Source organism: Oncorhynchus nerka, linkage group LG6 (assembly GCF_034236695.1).
Source record: "Oncorhynchus nerka isolate Pitt River linkage group LG6, Oner_Uvic_2.0, whole genome shotgun sequence".
NCBI lineage: Eukaryota > Metazoa > Chordata > Actinopteri > Salmoniformes > Salmonidae > Oncorhynchus > Oncorhynchus nerka.
Window position 1 is genome coordinate 25,205,709 of NC_088401.1, and position 24,927 is coordinate 25,230,635.

Here is a 24,927-nt window from a genome sequence, read left to right on the forward strand (position 1 = left end):
CCAAATTGACAAAGCTCATCACCATGTCGGCGTCATTTAGGAAGGCATTCTCCTGATATGTTGCCAAAGGGGGACCTTGGGTGGTGTACATGGACTGGTACTGTTCCAACATGCCCTCCACTTCGTTTTTCTCCTCGCTGGATATCGTATTGTAAAGATCCAGCATGAAGAGCGGAGCGGAGTTGTACTTTCCATGTGACAGATGCGGTCTGGGTCTGTGTGGAAGTCCAAGGATGGAGAGGATCTCCTTCTGCATCTCTCTCTTTTCGTGAGTCCGCAACCGCCGGTGAATGAAACTTGGGTGTACCTCGTTGTTCCCATCGAATAAATAATTGCTACCTGCAATAAGGAACATGCAATAAGCGCTCCACCACAAACCCACAAAGGCAAACCAACAGCTTGTCATTGTATGTCCAGTTTCTAGTCAGTGTGTCTCTGACGTACGGTTTCAATAAGTTTCAATTGTTTTTCTTCAAATTAGCTCCTTGTTCTCACTGAAAGCTAAAGTAGCTCCTTTGAAATAAATCGAGAATCATTCACGCATTATGCAATATCATCCAACAAAAAATGTTCGTAAAATTGGTCTTCATAATTTCTGAAAAGTCTCCAAGTCCACAGCTCGGCTTTCTGCGTCAAAGGCAGCATGTAAAACAACTTATGAACGCTTCGGTAAGTCCAAGTCAGACCCAGTCAAAATTAAAAGTTACACGACATGTTTTCTGGTAAAAATATAACTCTGAAAGAAACCATTGTACTCTACTGTATGTATTTAATTCTTAAATACAATATTTCCCAATGTTGCGTAGAAGAAATAACCCCTTAACTTGAAGTTTCCTCAATTCCACCGGTTGAATGTGTATCTGCAGTGTATGAGTATGAGTTCTGAGTAACGGGCATTAGCAGGTAGTAAAGCGCGTGTAGCCACTGTACCCGCCCAGTTAGTGCGCGCAGAGGATAGGTGGGGCTGACGACATTTGATTTACATGTAGAAAGTGCCCATCAAAAGCTGTACATCTTTTCATACGTATGAGAAATTAAAAATACTTGAATTCATATTTATGACCATTTGTCTGCAATAACCTTCGCACCAAATGTAAAACTTTCTTTGCCCGAAAAATAGTGATATATACTATTCGAATAACCTGGACAGGTCATAACGGTCTTATTTTTAAGTAGTTAAAAGGTTTGAGACACTTGTTTCTTATAAAGGTCTTCAAGGACTTTCTTTAGGGAAAACTACTATAGTCCGTTTGGAAATAATATTATATTGGTTATGCACGACCCCTGACGATGAAATGAAAAACAGCAACATCTCAGACACGTTACAATATTACTATACTATACTACTTTATGCAAATTGTATCAAATTGTGATCCACGTTTGCTTAATGACTCCGTTACACACTTGCTTCAAGAGACAGGGTTCAATACCACACATGGTGCTCAAAATAACACTATTATATTCCAATAAATGTGTAATGCACCAGACAAATGTAAAAAAAAAACAACAACAAAAAAAACTCCATTATTCATATGCACTATATAACTGAGCAACATTATGTCACTGAGTCATGAGCCTAGTTAAATAAAGGAAAAATAAAATAATAATAAAGTACTACTTATTTAGGGTGAGGGGGGGGTTGGAGAGGGAACAGAAGAGAGTGCCCCCACACCACCACCCCCCTCCATGTTGTGTCTGTCTGTGGGCCCAGATCCCTCTGATAGGAAGGCAGGGTGTCCTTATCTCTCTGCAGCCTATCTTATCTGTTGGGAGCTTGAAGAGCGTAGCAGCATCAAAGCCACATCCCCTCCCCCTTCCTCCTTCCCCACTGGCTGAGGTCCAGGCGAAAGAGAGGAAGGAGACTCCCAACAACTGCCTACAGGACTGGGGGGGAAGAGATGAGACAGACAGACAGCCAGCACAGTGGGGAAAAGTAAAAGAAGTCTGGCTGTTATATAAAAGGCTACCTGCTCACTGTTTTTGGTCGTAGAGATTGAACTCGTCTGTTTGCAGCCTTGTAGAATGAACTTTTAGAAAAGTAAGAATGAAAAATAATATATAAAATTCAATACAGAACCCTTCTACCAAGAACCATTTGTCAATAATGCATTCTTTGCTAGTAATTTAGTAAAACGGAGGATGACACAAAAAATATACTATATTGGACCAACAGTTGACTGTCTTAATATTAGCTTTATTTACACATCATCACATCTAATTTAGGCATGCCACTCTTACTGTATTAGCAAGTAAAATACATCATTGTAAAGACATGCCACGATTAGTGTCTGGCTATTGACGAATATTCAACCTCAAACGTCCACTTCGAGCGGTACAAAAATTGAATAGGAAATAACAATGTGTGTGTTTGTGTGTCTGTGTGTGTTGGGAGCAGGTGATAGCTGGGTGTATTGGCCGTGGGTGAGGAGGCAAGAGGAAGCAGAGGGAGGGCACACAGGCTAAACAGGGGGTGTTTGTCCTGTCATCATGGCGTCTAGACAGAGCCTCTCCTCACCCTAATTAACACACACACGATGGGTCACACTCACAACCTGAGGAGAGAGATTGGAGTCCCTCATACACAGGCTGGTCTCATTGCAACCTGTGGATATACAGTATATATATATGTGGATATACCATACAGTATACACACGCACACACACGCGCACACACACACACACACACACACACCTGCCTTAGGGTACTACTTTCTGCTTCCAATCTAAATCATCTCTCACACATATGCATGTGCGCACAAACACCCACACACACACACAGCACACAGATAATTGAGGGGGAGCTGTCCACCAGAGGAATGTTCACTCATAACACCAAGTTCACTTGGACTGCTAAATATTCCACACTAATTATACAGACATAAACATGTGGGAACACACGCATACACACAGGCATAAACACACTCACAGTCATTCTTCGCACAGTAATTATTCCTCTAAACATGGCATTTCCACACAAAAATATCCACACCACCATCTTACTACAGTATAGTCTGGCGGTAGACCCAAGACCCCACACATCACACAACCATTGTACAACTCCAACCAGAAACAATGCCAGTATAGTGCTGGTGCTTTTGATGCTATTGCTGCTTTCCAGTCTTTGTCTTTCAAAGGTTTTGCTTCTTTCAATCAGCCTCCATACCCCTACTAGCCCTCCCTCTAATTCCTCTAGATATGAGGGTGGTATACCAACCACAATTGTCGAGTGTAGTGATTTAACTTTAAAGAACCTTTGGTATGTGGGGGATCATAATGAAATATACTGTACAGATAAGCAGCTGGTGAGGTTCTGTCATTGTTTGTATGACTTTGTCATTTGCCCCACGGAGGTTGTATCTGACACACCAGTATGACACCGTGTGATGCAAAATGGTGGGAAAAAGGTGGACAGTCGGCTAATAATCCATGTATACGTGTTTACCATCTATAAACCATTTAGTGGACCTGGTATCATTTATAAATCATGAAGAAAAAACTACGTACATATTCATTATATATACAAAAGTAGTGGATTCGGCTATTATAGCCACACCCATTGCTGACAGGTGTATAAAATCGAGCACACAGCCATGCAATCTCCATAAACAAACATTGGCAGTAGAATGGCCTTACTGAAGAGCTCAGTGACTTTCAACGTGGCACAGTCATTATTATATATATATTTTTTAAATGTTACCTTTATTTAACTAAGATGCCACCTTTCCAACAGGTCAATTCGTCAAATTTTTTGCCCTGCTAGAGCTGCCTTGGTCAACTGTAAGTTTTTTAAAATTAATTTTTATTGAACCCTTATTTTACCAGGTAAGTTGACTGAGAACACATTCTCATTTACAGCAACGACCTGGGGAATAGTTACAGGGGAGAGGAGGGGGGATGAATGAGCCAATTGTAAACTCGGGTGATCAGGTGGCCATGATGGTATGAAGGCCAGATTGGGAATTTAGCCAGGACACCAGGGTTAACACCCCTACTCTTACGATAAGTGCCATGGGATCTTTAGTGACCACAGAGAGTCAGGACACCATAACGTCCCATCCGAAAGACAGTGCTGTTATTGTGAGGTGGAAACATCTAGGAGCAACAATGGCTCAGGCGCGAAGTGGTAGGCCACACAAGCTCACAGAACGGGACTGCCGAGTGCTGAAGTGTGTAAAAATCGCCTGTCTTCGGTTGCAACACTCACTACCGAGTTCCAAACTGCCTCTGGAAGCAACGTCAGCACAATAACTGTTCGTCAGGAGCTTAATGAAATGGGTTTCCATGGCCAAGCAGCCGCATACAAGCCTAAGATCACCATGCGCAATGCAACGCGTCAGCTGGAATGGGGTAAAGCTCGCCGCCATTGGAGTCTGGACCAGTGAAAATTGGAGTGATGAATCACGCTTCACCTTTTGGCAGTCCGATGGCCAAATCTGTGTTTGGCAGATACCAGGAGAATGCTACCTGCCCCAATGCATAGTGCCAACTGTAAAGTTTGGTGGATGAGGAATAATGGTCTGGGGCTGTTTTTCATGGTTAGGGCTAGACCCCTTAGTTCCACTGAAGGGAAATCTTAACGCGACAGCATACAATGACATTCTAGACGATTCTGCTTCTAACTTTGTGGGAACAGTTTGTTATAAGCCCTTTCCTGTTTCAGCATGACAATCCCCCTGTGCACAAAGCATGGTCCATACAGGAAAGGTTTGTCGAGATCGGTGTAGAAGATCTTGACTGGCCTGCACAGAGCCCTGACCTCAACTCCATCAAACACCTTTGGGATGAATTGGACCGCCGACTGCTAGCCAGGCCTAATTGCCCAACATCAGCATCACAAATGCTCATGGCTGAATGGAAGCAAGTTCCCACAGCAATGTTCCAACATGTAATGGAAAGCATTCCCAAAAGAGTGGAGGCTGTTATAACAGCAAAGGGGGGACCAACTCCATATTAATGCCCATAATTTTAGAATTAGATGTTCGATGAGCAGGTGTCCACATACGTTTGGTCATGTAGTGTACATAGTCATACACTATGTAGTCATGTTTACAACTCTCCTTCCGTAGCCTCCAACTGCTGTTAAATGCAAGTAAAACTAAATGCATGCTCTTCACCCTATCACTGCCTGCACCTGCCCACCCGTCCAGCATCAATACTGTGGACGGCTCTGACTTAGAATATGTGGATAACTACAAATACCTAGGTGTCTGGTTAGACTGTAAACTCTCCTTCCAGACTCACATTAAGCATCTCCAATCCAAAATGAAATCTAGAATCGGCTTCCTATTTTGCAACAAAGCCTCCTTCACTCATGCTGACCAAACATACCCTCGTAAACCTGACCATCCTACCGATCCTCGACTTTGGCGATGTCATTTACCAAATAGCCTCCAACACTCTACTCAACAAATTGGATGCGGTCTATCACAGTGCCATCCGTTTTGTCACCAAAGCCCCATATACTACCCACCACTGCGATCTGTAACCTCTCGTTGGCTGGCCCTCGCTTCACTCTCGTCGCAAAACACACTGGCTCCAGGTCATCTACAAGTCTCTGCTAGGTAAAGCCCCACCTCATCTCAGCTCACTGGTCACCATAGCAGCACCCACTCGTAGCACGTGCTCCAGCAGGTATGGCTCACTGGTCACCCCCAAAGCCAATTCATACTTTGGCCGCCTTTCCTTCCAGTTCTCTGCTGCCAATGACTGGAACAAACTGAAAAAAATCACTGAAGCTGGAGACTCATATCTCCCTCAGCTTTAAGCACCAGCTGTCAGAGCAGCTCACAGATCACTGCACCTGTACATAGCCAATCTGTAAACAGCCCATCCAACTACCTCATCCCCAAACTGTATTTATTTATCTTGCTCCTTTGCACCCGAGTATCTCTACTTGCACATTCATCTTCTGCACATCTACCATTCCAGTGTTTAATTGCTATATTGTAATTACTTCGCCACCATGGCCTATTTATTGCCTTAACTCCCTTATCTTACCTCATTTGCACTCACTGTGTATAGACTTTTTTCTTTCTTTTTTTTCTACTGTATTACTGACTATGTTTTGTTTATTCCATGTGTAACTCTGTGTTGTTGTATATGTCAAAATGCTATGCTTTATCTTGGACAGGTTGCAGTTGCAAATTAGAACTTGTTCTCAACTAGCCTACCTGGTTAAATAAAGGTGAAAAAAATAGGCATACCTAAATAAAGTGTTACTAGCGCTTTGAGGAGAATTTCCCGCCTCTTCCTGTCCCTGAGCTGAACGTGGTTGCCCCGGCGACAGACTCAGTCTGGATGATTGGCGCTCCATGGTCCATTTCGTACTGCAAGGCCAAGCTGAAGGAGGGGGCATCATAGACACTGTAGAGGGCAGAGGAGCGGTCTGCACGCATGCACTGCTGGGGGAAGGTGCTGATCTGCTCAGCTAGCTCCAGAGCTGCCTGCAGAGCTGAGACACACACACGCAAAAACACACACACAAGATATGTAAGTGAGCATCGTAAAGAAACAGACTCATGCGGAGGCAAATAAGCACATACATGTACACACATACACACCACCAGGCATACATTCATTACACACCACCAACTGTACACTAATCAAAATCAAACTTTATTTGTCACATGCGCCGAATACAACACCTTACCGCGAAAAGCCCTTAACCAACAGTGCAGTTCAAGAAAGAGTTAAGAGAATATTTCACAAATAAAATGAAGTAAAAAATAATAACAATTAACAATAAAATAACAATAATGAGGCTTTATTACCTTTATTTATTTTATTTTATTTAACTAGGCAAGTCAGTTAAGAACAAATTCTTATTTTAAATGACGGCCTAGGAACGGCGACAGACTCAGTCTGGATGATTGGCGCTCCTGCCTGTTCAGGGGCAGAACGACAGATTTGTACCTTGTCAGCTCGGGGGTTTGAACTTGCAACCTTCCGGTTACTAGTCCAATGCTCTAACCACTAGGCTACCCTGCCGCCCCAACACTTTATACAGGGGGTACCGGTACCGATTCAATGTGCGGGGTTACAGGTTAATAGTAATAACAAATAGCGAGTAGCAGCAGTGTACAAAACAAATGAAGGGGGGGGGGGGGTCAATGTAAATAGTCCGGTGGCCATTTGATTAATTGTTCAGCAGTCTTATGGGCTGGGGGTAGAAGCTGTTAAGGACCCTTTTAGTCCTAGACTTGGTGCTCTGGTACCGCTAGCCGTGCGGTAGCAGAGAAAACAGTCTATGACTTGGGTGACTGGAGTCTCCGAAATTTTTGGAGGCTTTCCTCTGACACCGCCTGGTATATAGGTCCTGGATGACGGGAGGATTGGCCCCAGTGATGTACTGGGCCGTCCGCATTAGCCTCTGTCGCGCCTTACTGTCAGATGCCAAGCAGTTTCCATAGCAGGCAGTAGACAGGATGCTCTCGATGGTGCAGCTGTATAACATTTTAAGGATCTGGGGACCCATGCCAAATCTTTTCAGTCTCCTGTGGGGGAAAGGTGTTGTCGTGCCCTCTTCACGACTGTCTTGGTGTATTTGGACCATGATAGTTCGTTGGTGATGTGGACAACAAGGAACTTGAAACTCTCGACCCACTCCACTACAGCCCCATCGATGTTAATGGGGGCCTGTTCAGCCCGCCTTTTCCAGTAGTCTACAATCAGCTCCTTTGTCTTGCTCACATTGAGGGAGAGGTTGTTGTCCTGGCACCACACTGCCAGGTCTCTGACCTCCTCCCTATAGGCTGTCTCATCGTTGTGGGTGATAACACTGTTGTGTCGTCAGCAAACTTAATGATGGTGTTGGAGTCGTGTTTGACCACGCAGTCGTGGGTGAACAGGGAGTACAGGAGGGGACTAAGTACACACCCCTGAGGGGCCCCAGTGTTTACGATCAGTGTGGCAGACGTATTGTTGCCTACCCTTACCACCTGGGGGTGGCCCGTCAGGAAGTCCAGGATCCAGTTCCAGAGGGGGGTGTTTAGTCCCAGGGTCCTTAGGTTAGTGATGAGCTTTGTGGGCACTATGGTGTTGAACGCTGAACTGTAGTCAATGAACAGCATTCTCACATAGGTGTTCCTTTTGTCCAGGTGGGAAAGGGCAGTGTGGATTGAGATTGAGATTGCATCATCTGTGGATCTGTTGGGGCAGTATGCAAATTGGAGTGGGTCTAGGGTATAAGGGAGGATGCTGTTTATGTGACCCTTAAGTGTTACGTGCCTCGAAGTGAACATAAAAGGCATTTAGCTCGTTTGGTAGGCTCGCGTTACTGGGCGCGTCTGGGTTTCTCTTTGTAGTCCGTAATAGTTTTCAAGTCCTGCCACATCCGACGAGAGTCAGAGCCGGTGTAGTAGGATTCAATCTTAATCCTGTATTGAAGCTTTGCTTGTTTGATGGTTCGTCTGAGGGCATAGCGGGATTTCTTATAAGCGTCCGGATTAGTGTCCCCCTCCTTGAAAGTGGCAGCTCTAGCCTTTAGCTCAGTGCAGATGTTGCCTGTAATCCATGGCATCTGGTTGGGATATGTACGTAGTCACCGTGGGGAGGGCGTTGTTGGTGCATCTATTGATGAAGCCAATGAGGTGGTATACTCCTCAATGCCATTGGATGATTTCCAGAACATATTCCAGTCTGTGCTAGCAAAACAATCCTGTAGCGTAGCATCCGCGTCATCTGACCTCTTCCGTATTGAGCGAGTCACTGGTACTTCCTGCTTTAGTTTTTGTTTGTAAGCAGGAATCAGGAGGACAGAATTATAGTCAGATTTGCCAAATGGAGGGTGGGGGAGAGCTTTGTATGCATCTCTGTGTGTGGAGTAAAGTTGGTCTAGAGTTCTTTTTTCCTCTGGTTGCACATGTGACATGCTGGTAGAAAAGAGGAGAAATGGATTTAAGTTTGCCTGCATTAGTCCCCGGCCACTAGGAGAGCAATCTCCATAGATAAACATTGGCAGTAGAATGGCATTGCTGAAGAGCTCAGTGACTTAACGTGCCACCGTCATAGGATGCCACCTTACCAACACGTCAGTTTGTCAAATTTCTGCCCTGCTAGAGCTGTCCTGGTCAACTGGGAGTGCTGTTAGTGTGAAGTGGAAACATCTTGGTGCAACAACGGCTCAGCCGCGAAGTGGTAGGCCACACGAGCTCACAGAACGGGAGTGCTGAGTGCTGAAGCTTTTCGTCTGTCCTCGATTGCAACACTCACTACCTAGTTCCAAACTGTGTGGAGTAGAGGTGGTCTAGAGTTTTTTCCCCTCTGGTTGCACATGTGACATGCTGGTAGAAATGAGGTAAAACGGATTTAATTAAGTTTGCCTGCGTTAAAGTCCCCGGCCACTAGGAGCGCCGCTTCTGGGAGAGCGTTTTCTTGTTTGCTTGTGGCCTTACACAGTTGGTTGAGTGCAGTCTTAGTACCCGCATCAGTTTGTGGTGGAAAATAGACGGCTACAAATAATATAGATGAGAACTCTCTAGGTAGATAGTGTGGTCTACAGCTCATCATAAGGTACTCTACCTAAGGCGAGCAATATCTCGAGACTTCTTTAATAGACATCGCACACCAGCTGTTATTGACAAATAGACACACCCCCACTGCTCGTCTTACCAGACGTAGCTTCTCTGTCCTGCCAGTGCATTGAAAAATCCCACCAGCTCTATATTATCCGCATTGTCGTTCAGCCATGACTCAGTGAAACAATTTACAGTTTTTAATGGCCCGTTGGTAGGATAATCTTAATTGTAGGTCATCGATTTCATCGTCCAATGATTGCACATTGACCAATAGAACGGATGGCAGTGGAGGTTTACCCACTCACCTACGAATTCTCAGAAGGCAGCCCGACCTCCGCACCCTTTTCTCCGTCTTTTATCACTCAAATGATGGGGATTTGGCCCTGTTCCCGAGAAAGCAGTATATCCTTTGCGCCGGACTCGTTAAAGGAAAAAGCTCCAGTTCGAGGTGAGTAATTGCTGTTCTGATGTCCAGAAGTTATTTTCGGTCATAAGAGACGGTAGCAGCAACATTATGTACAAAATAAGTTAAAATAAGTTGGTTAGGAGCATGTAAAATGTCAGCCATCCCCTCGGGCACCATTCTAAACATTCACACCACCAAGCGTACTCATACACACCACCAAGCGAGTGTTATACACAAACACACAGGATATATACCCTCTGTAGTTAGTTTCAATAATTACATTAGCATAGGAAACTTGGCAGCTATTCAGTTACAGCTACTGCTGGTGCATCCTCCCTTCCTCCTGCACTTCCTGCCTCTCTGTGCTTGAGCCAAGCCACTTTGTTCCCTGGGCCACATGAAAGCACTGGATGACATCCAAATCTCCTATGGAAGCAAAGGGCTGATGTGAGTGATGCCCAAGTGCCCCCTCTCTCTTTGAGCTATCTCTAACCAAAGTGATCAGCCTCAGAGTCCAATTAGTCGGACTTGGCTGTGGGAATGACTTCCGAAAAGACTTAACTTAATCTTCTAATGTTTTTTGAGGAATCTTAACCAGGAGAGCACATGAAAAGGCTTTTCATAGGGATGAAGGAGTTGGAGTTCACACATTCATAGCAAAAATGCCATTTTGGAAATTATACATAGTCCAATTCAACTATCATTGCTCAAAGAATTTGATGAAGTTATTCGTAAGGTTTATTCCAACCAATGAAATGGCATATAAATTTGATAACTATTGAGTAAAATATCTTACATAAATCTGTCTAATCTACCACAGCCATTACATTGGAACAGATACAGTGGGACAAAAAAGTATTTAGTCAGTCACCAATTGTGCAAGTTCTCCCACTTAAAAAGATGAGAGAGGCCTGTCATTTTCATCATAGGTACACTTCAACTATGACAGAAAAAAATGAGGGGAAAAAATCCAGAAAATCACATTGTAGGATTTTTAATGAATTTATTTGCAAATTATGGTGGAAAATAAGTATTTGGTCACCTACAAACAAGCAAGATTTCTGGCTCTCACAGACCTGTAACTTCTTCTTTAAGAGGCTCCTCTGTCCTCCACTCGTTACCTGTATTAATGGCACCTCTTTGAACGGTTAGCAGATGTTAATGCGAGTGTAGCGAAATGCTTGTGCTTCTAGTTCCGACAATGCAGTGATAACCAACAAGTAATCTAACTAACAATTCCAAAACTACTGTCTTATACACAGTGTAAGGGGATAAGGAATATGTACATAAGGATATATGAATGAGTGATGGTACAGAGCAGCATACAGTAGATGGTATCGAGTACAGTATATACATATGAGATGAGTATGTAGACAAAGTAAACAAAGTGGCATAGTTAAAGTGGCTAGTGACATAAGGATGCAGTCGATGATCTAGAGTACAGTATATACGGTAGCATTGTTTAAAGTGGCTAGTGATATATTTACATCATTTCCCATCAATTCCCATTATTAAAGTGGCTGGAGTTGGGTCAGTGTCAATGACAGTGTGTTGGCAGCAGCCACTCAATGTTAGTGGTGGCTGTTTAACAGTCTGATGGCCTTGAGATAGAAGCTGTTTTTCAGTCTCTCGGTCCCAGCTTTGATGCACCTGTACTGACCTCGCCTTCTGGATGATAGCGGGGTGAACAGGCAGTGGTTCGGGTGGTTGATGTCCTTGATGATCTTTATGGCCTTCCTGTAACATCGGGTGGTGTAGGTGTCCTGGAGGGCAGGTAGTTTGCCCCCGGTGATGCGTTGTGCAGACCTCACTACCCTCTGGAGAGCCTTACGGTTGAGGGCGGAGCAGTTGCCGTACCAGGCGGTGATACAGCCCGCCAGGATGCTCTCGATTGTGCATCTGTAGAAGTTTGTGAGTGCTTTTGGTGACAAGCCGAATTTCTTCAGCCTCCTGAGGTTGAAGAGGCGCTGCTGCGCCTTCTTCACGACGCTGTCAGTGTGAGTGGACCAATTCAGTTTGTCTGTGATGTGTATGCCGAGGAACTTAAAACTTGCTACCCTCTCCACTACTGATCCATCGATGTGGATAGGGGGTGTTCCCTCTGCTGTTTCCTGAAGTCCACAATCATCTCCTTAGTTTTGTTGACGTTGAGTGTGAGGTTATTTTCCTGACACCACACTCCGAGGGCCCTCACCTCCTCCCTGTAGGCCGTCTCGTCGTTGTTGGTAATCAAGCCTACCACTGTTGTGTCGTCCGCAAACTTGATGATTGAGTTGGAGCGTGCGTGGCCACGCAGTCGTGGGTGAACAGGGAGTACAGGAGAGGGCTCAGAACGCACCCTTGTGGGGCCCCGTGTTGAGGATCAGCGGGGAGGAGATGTTGTTGCCTACCCTCACCACCTGGGGGCGGCCCGTCAGGAAGTCCAGTACCCAGTTGCACAGGGCGGGGTCGAGACCCAGGGTCTCGAGCTTGATGACGAGCTTGGAGGGTACTATGGTGTTGAATGCCGAGCTGTAGTCGATGAACAGCATTCTCACATAGGTATTCCTCTTGTCCAGGTGGGTTAGGGCAGTGTGCAGTGTGGTTGAGATTGCATCGTCTGTGGACCTATTTGGGCGGTAAGCAAATTGGAGTGGGTCTAGGGTGTCAGGTAGGGTGGAGGTGATATGGTCCTTGACTAGTCTCTCAAAGCACTTCATGATGACGGAAGTGAGTGCTACGGGGCGGTAGTCGTTTAGCTCAGTTACCTTAGCTTTCTTGGGAACAGGAACAATGGTGGCCCTCTTGAAGCATGTGGGAACAGCAGACTGGTTAGGGATTGATTGAATATGTCCGTAAACACACCGGCCAGCTGGTCTGCGCACACCAAAATCCACTGGCCAAGACCAAAGAGCTGTCAAAGGACACCAGAAACAAAATTGTAGACCTGCACCAGGCTGGGAAGACTGAATCTGCAATAGGTAAGCAGCTTGGTTTGAAGAAATCAACTGTGGGAGCAATTATTAGGAAATGGTAGACATACAAGACCACTGATAATCTCCCTCGATCTGGGGCTCCACGCAAGATCTCACCCCGTGGGGTCAAAATGATCACAAGAACGGTGAGCAAAAATCCCAGAACCACATGGGGGGACCTAGTGAATGACCTGCAGAGAGCTGGGACCAAAGTAACAAAGCATACCATCAGTAACACACTACGCCGCCAGGGACTCAAATCCTGCAGTGCCAGACGTGTCCCCCTGCTTAAGCCAGTACATGTCCAGGCCCGTCTGAAGTTTTCTAGAGAGCATTTGGATGATCCAGAAGAAGATTGGGAGAATGTAATATGGTCAGATGAAACCAAAATATAACTTTTTGGTAAAAACTCAACTTGTCGTGTTTGGAGGACAAAGAATGCTGAGTTGCATCCAAAGAACACCATACCTACTGTGAAGCATGGGGGTGGAAACATGATGCTTTGGGGCTGTTTTTCTCAAAGGGACCAGCATGACTGATCCGTGTAAAGGAAAGAATGAATGGGGCCATGTATCATGAGATTTTGAGTGAAAACCTCCTTCCATCAGCAAGGGCATTGAAGATGAAACGTGGCTGGGTCTTTCAGCATGACAATGATCCCAAACACACCGCCCGGGCAACGAAGGAGTGGCTTCGTAAGAAGCATTTCAAGGTCCTGGAGTGGCCTAGCCAGTCTCCAGATCTCAACCCCATAGAACATCTTTGGAGGAAGTTGAAAGTTTGTGTTGCCCAGCAACAGCCCCAAAACATCACTGCTCTAGAGGAGATCTGCATGGAGGAATGGCCAAAATACCAGCAACAGTGTGTGAAAACCTTGTGAAGACTTACAGAAAACGTTTGACCTCTGTCATTGCCAACAAAGGGTATATAACAAAGTATTGAGATAAACTTTTGTTATTGACCAAATACTTATTTTCCACCATAATTTGCAAATAAATTCATTAAAAATCCTACAATGTGATTTTCTGGATTTTATTTTCTAATTTTGTCTGTTATAGTTGAAGTGTACCTATGATGACAATTACAGGCCTCTCTCATCTTTCTAAGTGGGAGAACTTGCACAATTGGTGACTGACTAAATACTTTTTTGCCCCACTGTAACAAAACTTCAAAATGCAGTTAAAAAAATACTTGTTCAGAGTGAGGAGAGGAATATTACCAACAAAACCTCAAGAGAGGGCATATTTCTTACCTTGGCCATCCGGTACCACTCTGTTAGCCAATCCGAAGGCTAAGGCCTCCTGTGCCCCAATGGGTCTTCCAGTCAGAATCAAGTCCATAGCCCGGGAGAGACCAATGAGACGGGGGAGCCGGACTGTACCCCCATCAATCAAGGGGACGCCTAAGGTGACAAGGGAATCATCCATGAGTGACATTCTAAGGAGGGCTGCAGGACTTTACAGAGTGGTTGACTATTCTAGTCTTAATGTTGCACACAGACATACACATACACTTATAAGTGGGTAGGTAGACTGTGAGGGAGTTTATCACTCATGCGTTCTACCCAGTGATGTAGTGTTAAAAATATATATGGGAGTAAACGCTGACCGCCGGCCGTTCGTGGTGAGTAAAGCAATGCTCCTTATACTTTTAATGCATTTTCCGCAAAAGTTGGGTAAACGCTCGTGCAAAATTAAAAAGCTGCATAAACAGTGTTGTCATGCTTTTACCCTCCACTACACACACTCCTGGTTGCACCAATGTATGACTTAAAAATGAGTGTTTTTCCACCAACACTGAGTGGCTCCTAAAATATCATAATTCATATACAAATGAAATCTAAGTTTATTGGTAGCGTACACATATTTGTAGGTGTTATATCAGGTGCAGTAAAATGCTGACGTTACAAGCTCCAACAGTGCAGTAGAATGTCTCGCAAATACAATACTAATAAACAAATAATCAAAAATCAAGATATGACAGTACAGGTCCAAATAATGATCCAGAGTAGCTAAATTAAAGTTACCATGTCCACCAGCATATCCACCAGCCTGAGAATTCTGATAGTAGGATATTTGCGGAAGCCCTTGTGGCCGTGAGGCAGATGGAGGTAGAGTTTTACTGGCCTCCGAAGCACAGGGAGCTTGTGTCCTCAAGTCCTGTCAGTCAGAGATTCTGCTTGACCACCCATTATTAAGAGCATATGAGTCCAACATATTTTCATAACCTGAAATCATCTTTCTGGGTTTTCGGTGGGAGTTCCCCAGGGGAGAGTTGTGGAAACACTAATTCTATTCATTCATACTCCCCGCTACATTCTCGGAGTCCTTCAAATAAATCACATTTGAATACATTGAATACCAGTGTTAATACATCTGCAACCAATCGAGAGGCCTCGGGTCAAAAACTCAGCACATATGGCAACCTGACACAAGACAGGTTCTTAGGGAGGGAGCTCTTTGTCAGCAAATACATGTTTCCCTGTCTCTACCGGTCAGGTCGATTCCGTTGAAAATTCCTATGAAAGAGTGTGCTGCCAATAGCCCAAGGTGAAGAAATCTGACTTCAATTCCATAATTTAAAAAACTTTTTTTTATTTTTTTTACAATGGCATCACAACAACATCGCATTACAGACTTTAAGTCCATTTGTTACATTTTCTCAAACAGGATGGCCAGTTTGAGCAATTCCACCCCACTACCTCGCAAACACACACACACACACACACCACAACCCCCTAGTTTCTCTCAGGGCCGGAGGCTAGATTAGATTGTGGCGCAGAGAGCCTCTTCAGTCCGTGTCCAGAACTAACAGGCCAGATTGGAGAGAGAGGAGCCAGGTTGGGCCAGATAATCTTTAGTGCTGTTGGCACCGTGCTATCAGCCCTCGGAAGGGTCCTCTCTTATCCAGCAGCCGCCTCAAAGCCTGCTGATACTCTCCCTGTCTGTCTCAAACTAGTCCTGTTTGCATTAACACACCAGCCTATCCTTTGTTCCCTATGAATGGAATCCAGTGTGTTGGGCAACGTCCCCTTGAAATCGTCTCATTTTTTTTCCAAACTTTTTTTTGAGGGGGGGAGATCTGAGAATGAGAAAGGATTTACCAGAACTTCCTTTAATTCCACATCTATTCAAAGCAGATAAATCCATCTAGAGTCATACCAGTTCTAACAGTCTTTTTTGCGTGTGTCAGCAGAGCCCATTGTCCAATAATAGATATAGGTGGTTCTCTTCCTGACTGTCAGCCTTATCCTCTGCATTGCAGGGGTAGTGCAGGAGGATATGCCTTTTACCACTTTTTTATCCAATGTTTTTTTTTTCTAAAACGCTGCTATGCTGGGGAGATGATGGTTAACCATTCATATTCCAATATCATTTCTATGTATGCTGGTTGCAACAATGGCCTCACTTAGGGCTGTGTCTGTCATGACATTTTGTCAGCTGGTTATTGCAAAAGACTGCTTATAAGTCCTGTGCCATTATTTTATATTATATCATGGCATTGTTGAATACTTGTTTCTGATTGGCTTGAAGGGCATTATGTATATCTGCACGGTAGAATTCAATGGCTATAGTTCATTCTTACATGTTCTATGTTTGAGCTGCTTTTGAAAGAAAAAGTAGAATTGAAAACATGATTGGCATTGTTGAATTGGTTGTTCATAATGGCAAGCTAGGACTGATGGTTTGGTTAGCTAAACTACGAAGTCTGTTTGTTTCATTACCACGGCAACTACTGTAGCTATCTAGTAAACTTGCTAGCTACTTCAGTGGATGTTGAACACATTTCTAGCTGCAAATGTGTTAAATTATAGCCATGGTATAAAAGGGATAATCAACTCGGGGCTCAATGCGTTCTCTGGAAAACAGTGGAAGGTCAGTTCAACTCCGCTTGCACATCGTGGAACACACCTTCCGAGTCGTTCAATTATTTTTACATTGAACGCATAGCCCCTCGATGATTATCCCTTACGTATATGATTTTATAGTATACGAATATAATTTAACTTAGCTGATATTTGAAGTGGCTATGTTGAGCGTAAAACGTGATAATTTGAAACAGGTCCCATACGCTAGATGTATAGTTATTTGGCAACTTTAGATGTGAATGATACAAACCTTAGAATGTCTTTGAAATCAAAACATTATCTATTGATGATTTGAGAATGTAGCAAAAAAAAGAAGCTTGTTCCTTGCCTCAGACTGCACAGCTGTTCTCTCATCAAGTGATCATATTTTCACCCATCAGACTATTCTCAATTGAATCTTGTCTTTACTAGTCAAATTTGTTTCGATTTAGAATGGTCCATTATCAAATGGGCAGGAACAAGGGGAAAAATACATGTCATCCGTATGGTACACTGGAATAGCGAATGGAGGCCGCTCGCTTTCCCGCCGGACCGTTTTTCAATGATGCCGGGTAGGCTACTTAGGTTTTATAGTGGAGCATGTGCTTAATATGAGCAGCTGATATATACATATAAGAACACTTTCACTCCATGTTTGAGGAGCATGCTCTAGCTGCGCGACAGGTGATATTACGCCCAAATCCTGCAGCTACCCAGTGCTTGATTTGGAACATCAATAGTAACATGATTTCGCAACAAAACATATTTTACTAAACTGTTGACAGCCCCTCTGCGCGCTCTAGAAAGGAATAGAGAGAGTAGGAGATGGAAACGCACAGGGGTGAGATTCTGTATAGCTAAAGGTAATGTTTTCACCAATTAATTCTGAAGAAAAAAAGGCCTATTCCTAGGCAATTCAAAAACAAATGGACTATAATTGTAGGCCAACTCTGTAAACCGCCCTGCACAATCAATGAACCAACAGCATTGCCTAGGGCTATACATTCTCTCGCAGACTCATGGATATACATCTTGGAGCATAAGGTAACCAGTCCATCCTGTATGAATAATAATACAGTCCACACTCAAAGGCAATAAATCTAATTTGTTTAATTTTGAAGTATAGGCTAGACCAATTATGTAGCAAAAACATCTTAAATCACTTTAGTTTTTCTGCCATTTTAATTCCGTTTTTTTTTGGGGGGGGGGGGGCTCATGAGCCTATTCCGAAGCTCTAATGTGGGTATTGGTGTTTTGAATGAATCATCACCTTAGAAAGCGCTGTCCATTTCGTTGCATTATTGAAACAACATCCACAACAACCATGTTTTTCTTCAAATTTATCACCAGTGAGGTGAGTTTAAAAAGCACAATACTGTTTTGATGATAAGAGTTTTGATTTGATTTTCAACTGCATTTGATGTCAGAGTGATTAGAGGGACAATAGAACCCGGAGTACCAGACCATTAAGACCTGAAGGTTGTTAGCAAGTTGGGTAAGAGGAGATTAACGTGACTCAACGGTCACATGGAATTTTCCTGCGGTCATGACTCATGACTGCCGGTGTGGCGGTAATACAGTCACCGCAACAGCCCTAGCCTCACTCTCATTCATTTGCTTCCTCTTGGTTCAAACACCACATCTATAGGTACAGTAAGACTGCCAGTACAATAGTGAAGTGTTGAACTCTGTGAAACAGTTTGGGCAGACGACTGATGTTTTTTTAGTTTGAACTGAGCTGTGCTGGAGATACAGGCATCTGCACCACTTCAAAGCAAAGCTGTCCACAATGGACTCTCATGAGGGTTAATGTGATTAAGTTCGATGCGGATTAAAGATTTCCAGCCAAATCCGTACGGAACGGATACAGAGATGAGAACGTGAACCTTTAACGGAGGTTAACTTTGAAACACCCCGACACTCCATCTTGGAGAAATATTTTGGGCTTAATACACTGTCACAGGATTCCCTTTTTGTTCAGCACATCAAAGAAATATTTGGACGTTTTTTGGTGTCTGCGAGTTCATTGTTTGATGAAGACCTCCCCATGGGCTCTGAAGAACGCACAGGACATTCTGAGAACTAGAGTTTAACTCACATCCAGTAAACCACAGAGACGCACAGTGCTGCAGGTGCCTTTCTAGCCACTAGCCAGATCCTCTAGTCTTAAGATTGGGGTGTGGTCTTTCTAGTCTCTCTGCAGGCTTGGGGTCAGGTCCAGTCCAGTATCACACACAGTCTCTGGCAGCTGTATCTCACCCCACCACCCCATCCATCTCACTAATTGGATCTTTTAGTGCAGCCGGAACGTCCCGGAGCCAAGGTCCAGAGGTTATCCTGCATTGGGCCAAGGACAGCCAGGAGGTTCGAAATTCAGGTTCTGCTAAGGACTCCCTGTAGAGGTTAGACTAACTGTCCACTCCTGTGCCCATGCACTGCTTAGAGGGGAAGTATTCAGCCATGCAGCTTCACGTAGCAGAGCTTTTGAATGGTATCCCCATGTCATCAATAACAAGTCATCGGATAGTTGTTTGAATTGGCCAACATGATGTCAGCTTTGGACCGGGCTGTGCTCTAAACATGTGGGCTATCCTATAATCCCTCGTTTTGGCCTTCCTCGTTTTTCCACATGAGATGGGGCTCCAATGAATCATGTGACAGGAAGCTGTCACTCACTTGTGTCTTCCATTGGGCCACATGACATAGATTTGGGTTATTCATTCAAACCACAGGGGATCCCTTGGGCTGATGTCCAAGTGTTTCTCCACCAAAAACGCGAACAGAATTCTCCCATTAAACTAAAGAGAAGCAACAAACCTACCAGAGAGATAGACTACAGAGGAGTAGAGTTACTTTTGATGAGTAGAGCCTTACTGCTATACACTCCAGGCTAACTACAGAGTGGAGGAACACAACGTCCACAGCTGATAACTGGGTATGGTCAAAATAACAATTACAGTGCTAAACTCACATCCAATTATAGAACGAGCCACAGTGGCCAAACTAAGCTGGGGAAACGACTGGGGAAAGTGTTGACAAACAACGCAGGGGTTTGTGGAATGAGGCATAGCCGAGATGGTGTGGTGGCTGAACATAAGCAGCTGAGAGGAAATGTGCCTCTGCCGCCAACAGTGTCAAAACCTCACAGAGCACACATGCTCCACTCTGGGCTGCTTAAGGAGATCTAAAGTGAGCGATTAGTCATTCCCCTTTCACCAGCTCAATTCGGTACGTATCAAGGAAAGGAGACAATTTGAGGATTGAGGAAGCCAATAGACTATTGCGATTTACCCCTAATGTCATGCACTTAGCGGCGTCAGTATGATATATGATGTGATGTGAAGAAGACGAGACATGGTGGCCATGCCCCTGCCACAAGACAGTCTGAACGGTGGCACTGGCTCTGGCCCTAGCTCTGGTCGCAAGTCAGGCAAGGGCACTGCCAGGATGCTGTTTAATTACAGAGCCAAAATGATAAGCCCCATTTAGAGAAAGAGACCCAGGATCAACCCGCTGCCAGTAAATTATAGTACGACCGGTCCTATTTATAAACACAGAGGTCATATTTTTAACCCCAGAGGCAGACTGGTATCGAGATGGGAGATGCTACTACACGCTACATTCATTTCCTCTCCTTCTGGTTATCAGAGAGTTCAGCATGTACAGTACTGGTGTCTGTACTTGCAATGCTTTCAAAGGCCATGGTCATTGCTGCTGAAACCCAAACAGGAGAAAGCTAAAGTGATAACGGCTTGAAATTCTATGTTGCTGTTGAAAGGAAAATGAATCAGGCACTTTGTAACAATTTTGACTTCAACTGGTGGGCTAAGGGCTGCAACCTCACACAATTACATGGCATACACACACACTAGTGGGGGGGGTGGAGGACCAGGCTCAGGGAGGTGGCTAGGGGTCATCTCGTAGGTGGGATACACATACCAAATCTGCGACAGAACACCCCCATGACAGCGCTCTCCTCCACCACTCTCAGGTCAGCCAACAGAGCCAGCTCCAGCCCTCCAGCCACTGCGTAGCCACTGACCGCTGCTATCAACGGCTTGGACAACACCAGTCGGGAGGGACCCTGGGAAGCACACAACATGACACACACACCCTGAGCGAGGCATGAAAAGAATACACTCCCTAAACAAGGCTGCAACTAGACTTCCTGCACAAACATACTCCCACAACAAGGAAGGACCTTGGTCTTTACAATAATACAAGAATACACAAGCTTGAAAGACTGGCAATAGAGATAACAGATTATATACAGTGCCTTCAGAAAGTATTCATACCCCTTGACTTATTCCACATTTTGTTGTGTTACAGCCCAAATTCAAAATGGAGTCCACCTGTGGCCAATTCAATTGCTTGGACATGATTTAGAAAGAAACACACCTGTATATATAAGGTCCCATAGTTGACAGTGCATGTCAGAGCATAAACTATCATGAAGTCCAAGGACCTGTCTGTAGATCTCCAAGATAGAATTGTGATGAGACATATCTGGGGAAGGGTATAAAACATTTTCTAGAGTGTTGAAAGTTCCCAAGAGCAGAGTTGTCACCATCATTGCGAAATTGAAAAAATATGGAACTACCCAGTCTCTGCCTAGAGCTGGTCGTTCGACCAAACTGAGAAACTGGGCAAGAAGGACATTGGTCAGGGAGAGGTGACCAAGAACCCAATGCCCACTCTGAGCTATAGAGTTCCTTGGCTGAGATGGAAGAACTTGCCAGAAGGACAACCATCTCTACAGCACTTCACTAATCTGGGCTTTATGGGAGAGTGGCCAGGTGGAAACCACTCCTGAGAAAAAGGCACATGACAGCACGCTTGGAGTTGGTAAAAACGCACGTGAAAGACTCTGAGAGCATAAGGCAAGAGATGATGTAGTCTGATGAGACAAAAATGTTGCAAAGCGCTATGTCTATAGAAAACCAGGTACAGCTCATAACTCGTCTAACACCATCCCTACTGCGAAGCATGGTGGTGGCAGCATCGTGCTATGGGGATGCTTTTCAGCGGCAGGAACTGGGAGACTGGTAAGGATAGAGGGAACAATGAATGGAGCCAAATACAGGCAAATCCTTGATGAGAAACTGCTTCAGAGTAAAAACAACAGACTGGGGGGCAAAGATTTACGTTCCAACATGACAATGACCCCAAACATACAGCCAAAGCAAAATTTGAATGGCTTCAGAACAAGAATGTGAAAGTCATTGCGTGGCCCAGACTTGAATACCATTGGAAATCTGTGGAAAGACTTGAAGATTGCTGTTCACCGCTGCTCCCCATCTAACTTAACAGAGCTTGAGAAAATCTGGAAGGAAGAATGGGAGAAATTTAATCCAATTTGAATTCAGGCTGGAACACAACAAAATGTGGAATAAGTCAAGGGGTAAGAATACTTTCTGAAGGCACTGTATGAAAGACATACCACAACTGAACTATTTACATACAGAAGGGTCAATAATGACAAACAGATACATTGAAAGTTAGGTTGTGTGTTATCAGTCATCAACAGTTCTGTGCACACTGATCGCGTGTGAGGGTGATGCAAAGTCAAGGAAGGTTTTTGCAGATGCGCGCACCATAGGAGCAGGACCTTTGGTGACATCTTGCTCCAATTTGAGGGAGGCAGTGTGATGGGCCAGCTCTTTCAGATCGTAACCAGCACAGAAATTCCCTCCTGGAAGAGACCACAAAATTACAAAGTATGGCAGCTGGCAACTGAAGAGGAAGGGAAAATGACGAGGATGAAAAAAAACACAACAACTTGAAGAAGAGAGGCAGGGCTGCAATTTAGAAATGAATGAGGAAATATGGCTGGCTGGCACACAAATGGTTTTCTGCTCTTGGCGTGGGCTCAGTCTCTCTTTACTGCACAATGCTCTCATTAATGGTAGAATAACGCACCCTGACCAAAGCCCCTTCCATTGGATTCATGTGGTAATTACAACATTACCCAGGAGGCCTACAAACACTAAGTCACAGGCGCTGAGGCGGAGGGCTGTAAAATGGTGTGACCGCTCTGTTTCTAACTGTAATGAGACTGAGGATGAGAAATGTGCTACAACACCCCTCCACTGAGACTGGCTTGATTACAGCAGCAGTGGATCCGAGGAGGAGTGTTCTTTAAAAGGCTGTGTCTGTGTAATTATATGCCGGTGCTTTCTGGATTTGATTGAATCTGTACGAAGACATATTGTAAAAGGACTATATCAGGAGATATTATGATATCGTTTTCTGTTTTTAAAACTGATGAGAGCATATTGTAACTTCATGGTGAGTTTAGAATCAGAGAAACAAGCTAAAACCAATATGCAAATTGTGCAGTGCACACAACTCTTTGGGAAAAGCCCTTAAAAAGTATTTTATTATTGATATTAATGGAAAAGTTGAAGTAACATACCCATATCTCAAGTTTGGATTTGGCCTCACGTGACAACACTTTATCGTATGTTCTCTACAATGGGGATAAAATGGCCTCATTGAAAGGTGCTACAACAGTGACCTTTGCAGCTATTTCAGCAGTTAGCAAACCTTCAGATTCCCCCATCCCCCTTACTATAAAAACAGAGAAATACGATTCCAAAAAACTCAAAATATGTGCCAACAGATTCAAAATTCTTATAACAGAGGTAATTACTCATAATTTAGTGAAAAGTACTGAAACAATTCTCCCAAAATGGCGATGAAAATGATCATGTTTTGGACTAATTTGGACCAAATAGCTTCCTTATGGCTGCACTGTTAGTATTCCAGACTGGACATGTCTAGCTGTCACCTCCACAAGTAGAGAGATTAGTATTTACCAGGGCAGTACCACATTTCAACCTACAAACTGGATTTACACTCCAATTAACAACGATGGTCAGCACAGGAATCCAAGTGCACTCTGCCAGATTCGTTCATTACGTTGGTCAAAGTTAAGCCAAATAACACAAGGCAATTACCGACACACTATTTTCAGTTCAGCGCCGAAGCGACCGGCATTTAGCAGCCGTCATTTCTAGGTTACAGCTTTGAGGTGTTTAAGCATTAACATAAAGCCTCTCTGCCGACGCTACACTCTAAGAGAGGAGAATTGATCCTGGTTGAAAAAATCATTTCCATTGTGGGAGTTCATTTGGATGGGGTGAGATGATCTTTTGGAGAGGTATTAAGTGTGTATAATTCTCGCTCCCTGGTTGACACAGAGCAGGGCCCTGGAAGCTGTGAGCATACATATGTTAATACAGACGCGGCGGCCGTCATGGCTGGCTCTCAGGACCCCTGTGAGCCCATCTCCTGTATGCTGTTAAATCAGGGCTAATTAGGCAGTGTGAACGGGGGATGAGGAGGAGGAGTGGAGGATGTGATTCCCACTCATGGCTTCTAGCGCCTGCAGTTAGCCGGGCGAAATGATTCAAAGTGAGTTTGATCTCTCGCCCCAGCTGATTGGGCAGCATTGTTCTACATGTGTAATTAAGGATATCTAAATAATTGGTGACTGTTTATAGTGTGTTATTGGGAGCCCGCCCACATAATTATATTCTGCCGAAATGATAAGGAAGTCATGTTCTTAAGGGGTTATTATGAACACCTTGCTATGTAGGAATAAGATATATAAAGTGCCCTCAGAAAGTATTCATACCCCTTGACTTATTCCACATTTTGATGTGTTACAGGCAGAATTCAAAATGGATGATTATTTTTTACCCATCTACACACAATATCCCATAATAACAAAGTGAAAACATGTTTTTAGAAATGTTTGCCGAAGGCACTGTAAATATCATAATAGCCTGAATGTAAATGTCCTTATTAGCATTCTGTTGTCAAAGACATACAAAATATACCGTTTCCATCCAATAAAAGGGGTGTAATTGCATCTCTATGAGTTTGCTGTCTACTGTTCTGTATGTCTGGGGGAGAGTGGGATGTCATGTTTTGTACGTGTAACTGTTAGTGAGCCGTGGACAGAAAATACATCAGGTGTCCGCAACAGGCCAAAACCATCCTGCGAGCGGTTTTTTTTTTAAATAAAAAAAATAATATTAATTTTGGGTCAAAAAACACTAAAATCACCAGGAATTCAGCTAAAATGTGTTAAATTGAGGAAATCTGTTCTGAAGTATTCCCACAAATAAAAATAAAAAAGTGCCTTCAGAAAGCATACCCGGTGACTTATTCCACATGTTGTTTACAGCCTGAATTCAAA

The 24,927-nt window shown here is 44.1% G+C and overlaps 2 protein-coding genes across 3 annotated transcripts in view; both read right to left on the minus strand.

Annotated features, from left to right (window-relative positions):
- Positions 1-894, minus strand: part of bmp6 (bone morphogenetic protein 6) — a 36,476-nt gene extending 35,582 nt beyond the window's left edge. The window contains exon 1 of the mRNA XM_029661133.2: positions 1-894. Within this exon, the coding sequence (XP_029516993.1) occupies positions 1-406 (406 nt within the window). The 5' untranslated portion in view covers positions 407-894.
- The window catches only part of zgc:101569 (uncharacterized protein LOC449822 homolog), a 27,760-nt gene continuing 3,093 nt past the window's right edge, over positions 261-24,927 (minus strand). Inside the window, exons 3-7 of one of the 2 annotated variants that reach the window (XM_029661139.1) lie at positions 22,316-22,413; positions 20,661-20,805; positions 14,127-14,276; positions 6,203-6,450; positions 261-339 (exon numbers count right to left, since the gene is read on the minus strand). In XM_029661139.1, coding sequence (XP_029516999.1) covers positions 6,218-6,450; positions 14,127-14,276; positions 20,661-20,805; positions 22,316-22,413 — 626 coding nt within the window. In that variant the 3' untranslated portion in view covers positions 261-339; positions 6,203-6,217. Of the gene's footprint in view, positions 340-2,173; positions 6,451-14,126; positions 14,277-20,660; positions 20,806-22,315; positions 22,414-24,927 lie in introns of those variants that run through there. The other variant, XM_029661138.2, reaches the window with a different exon arrangement.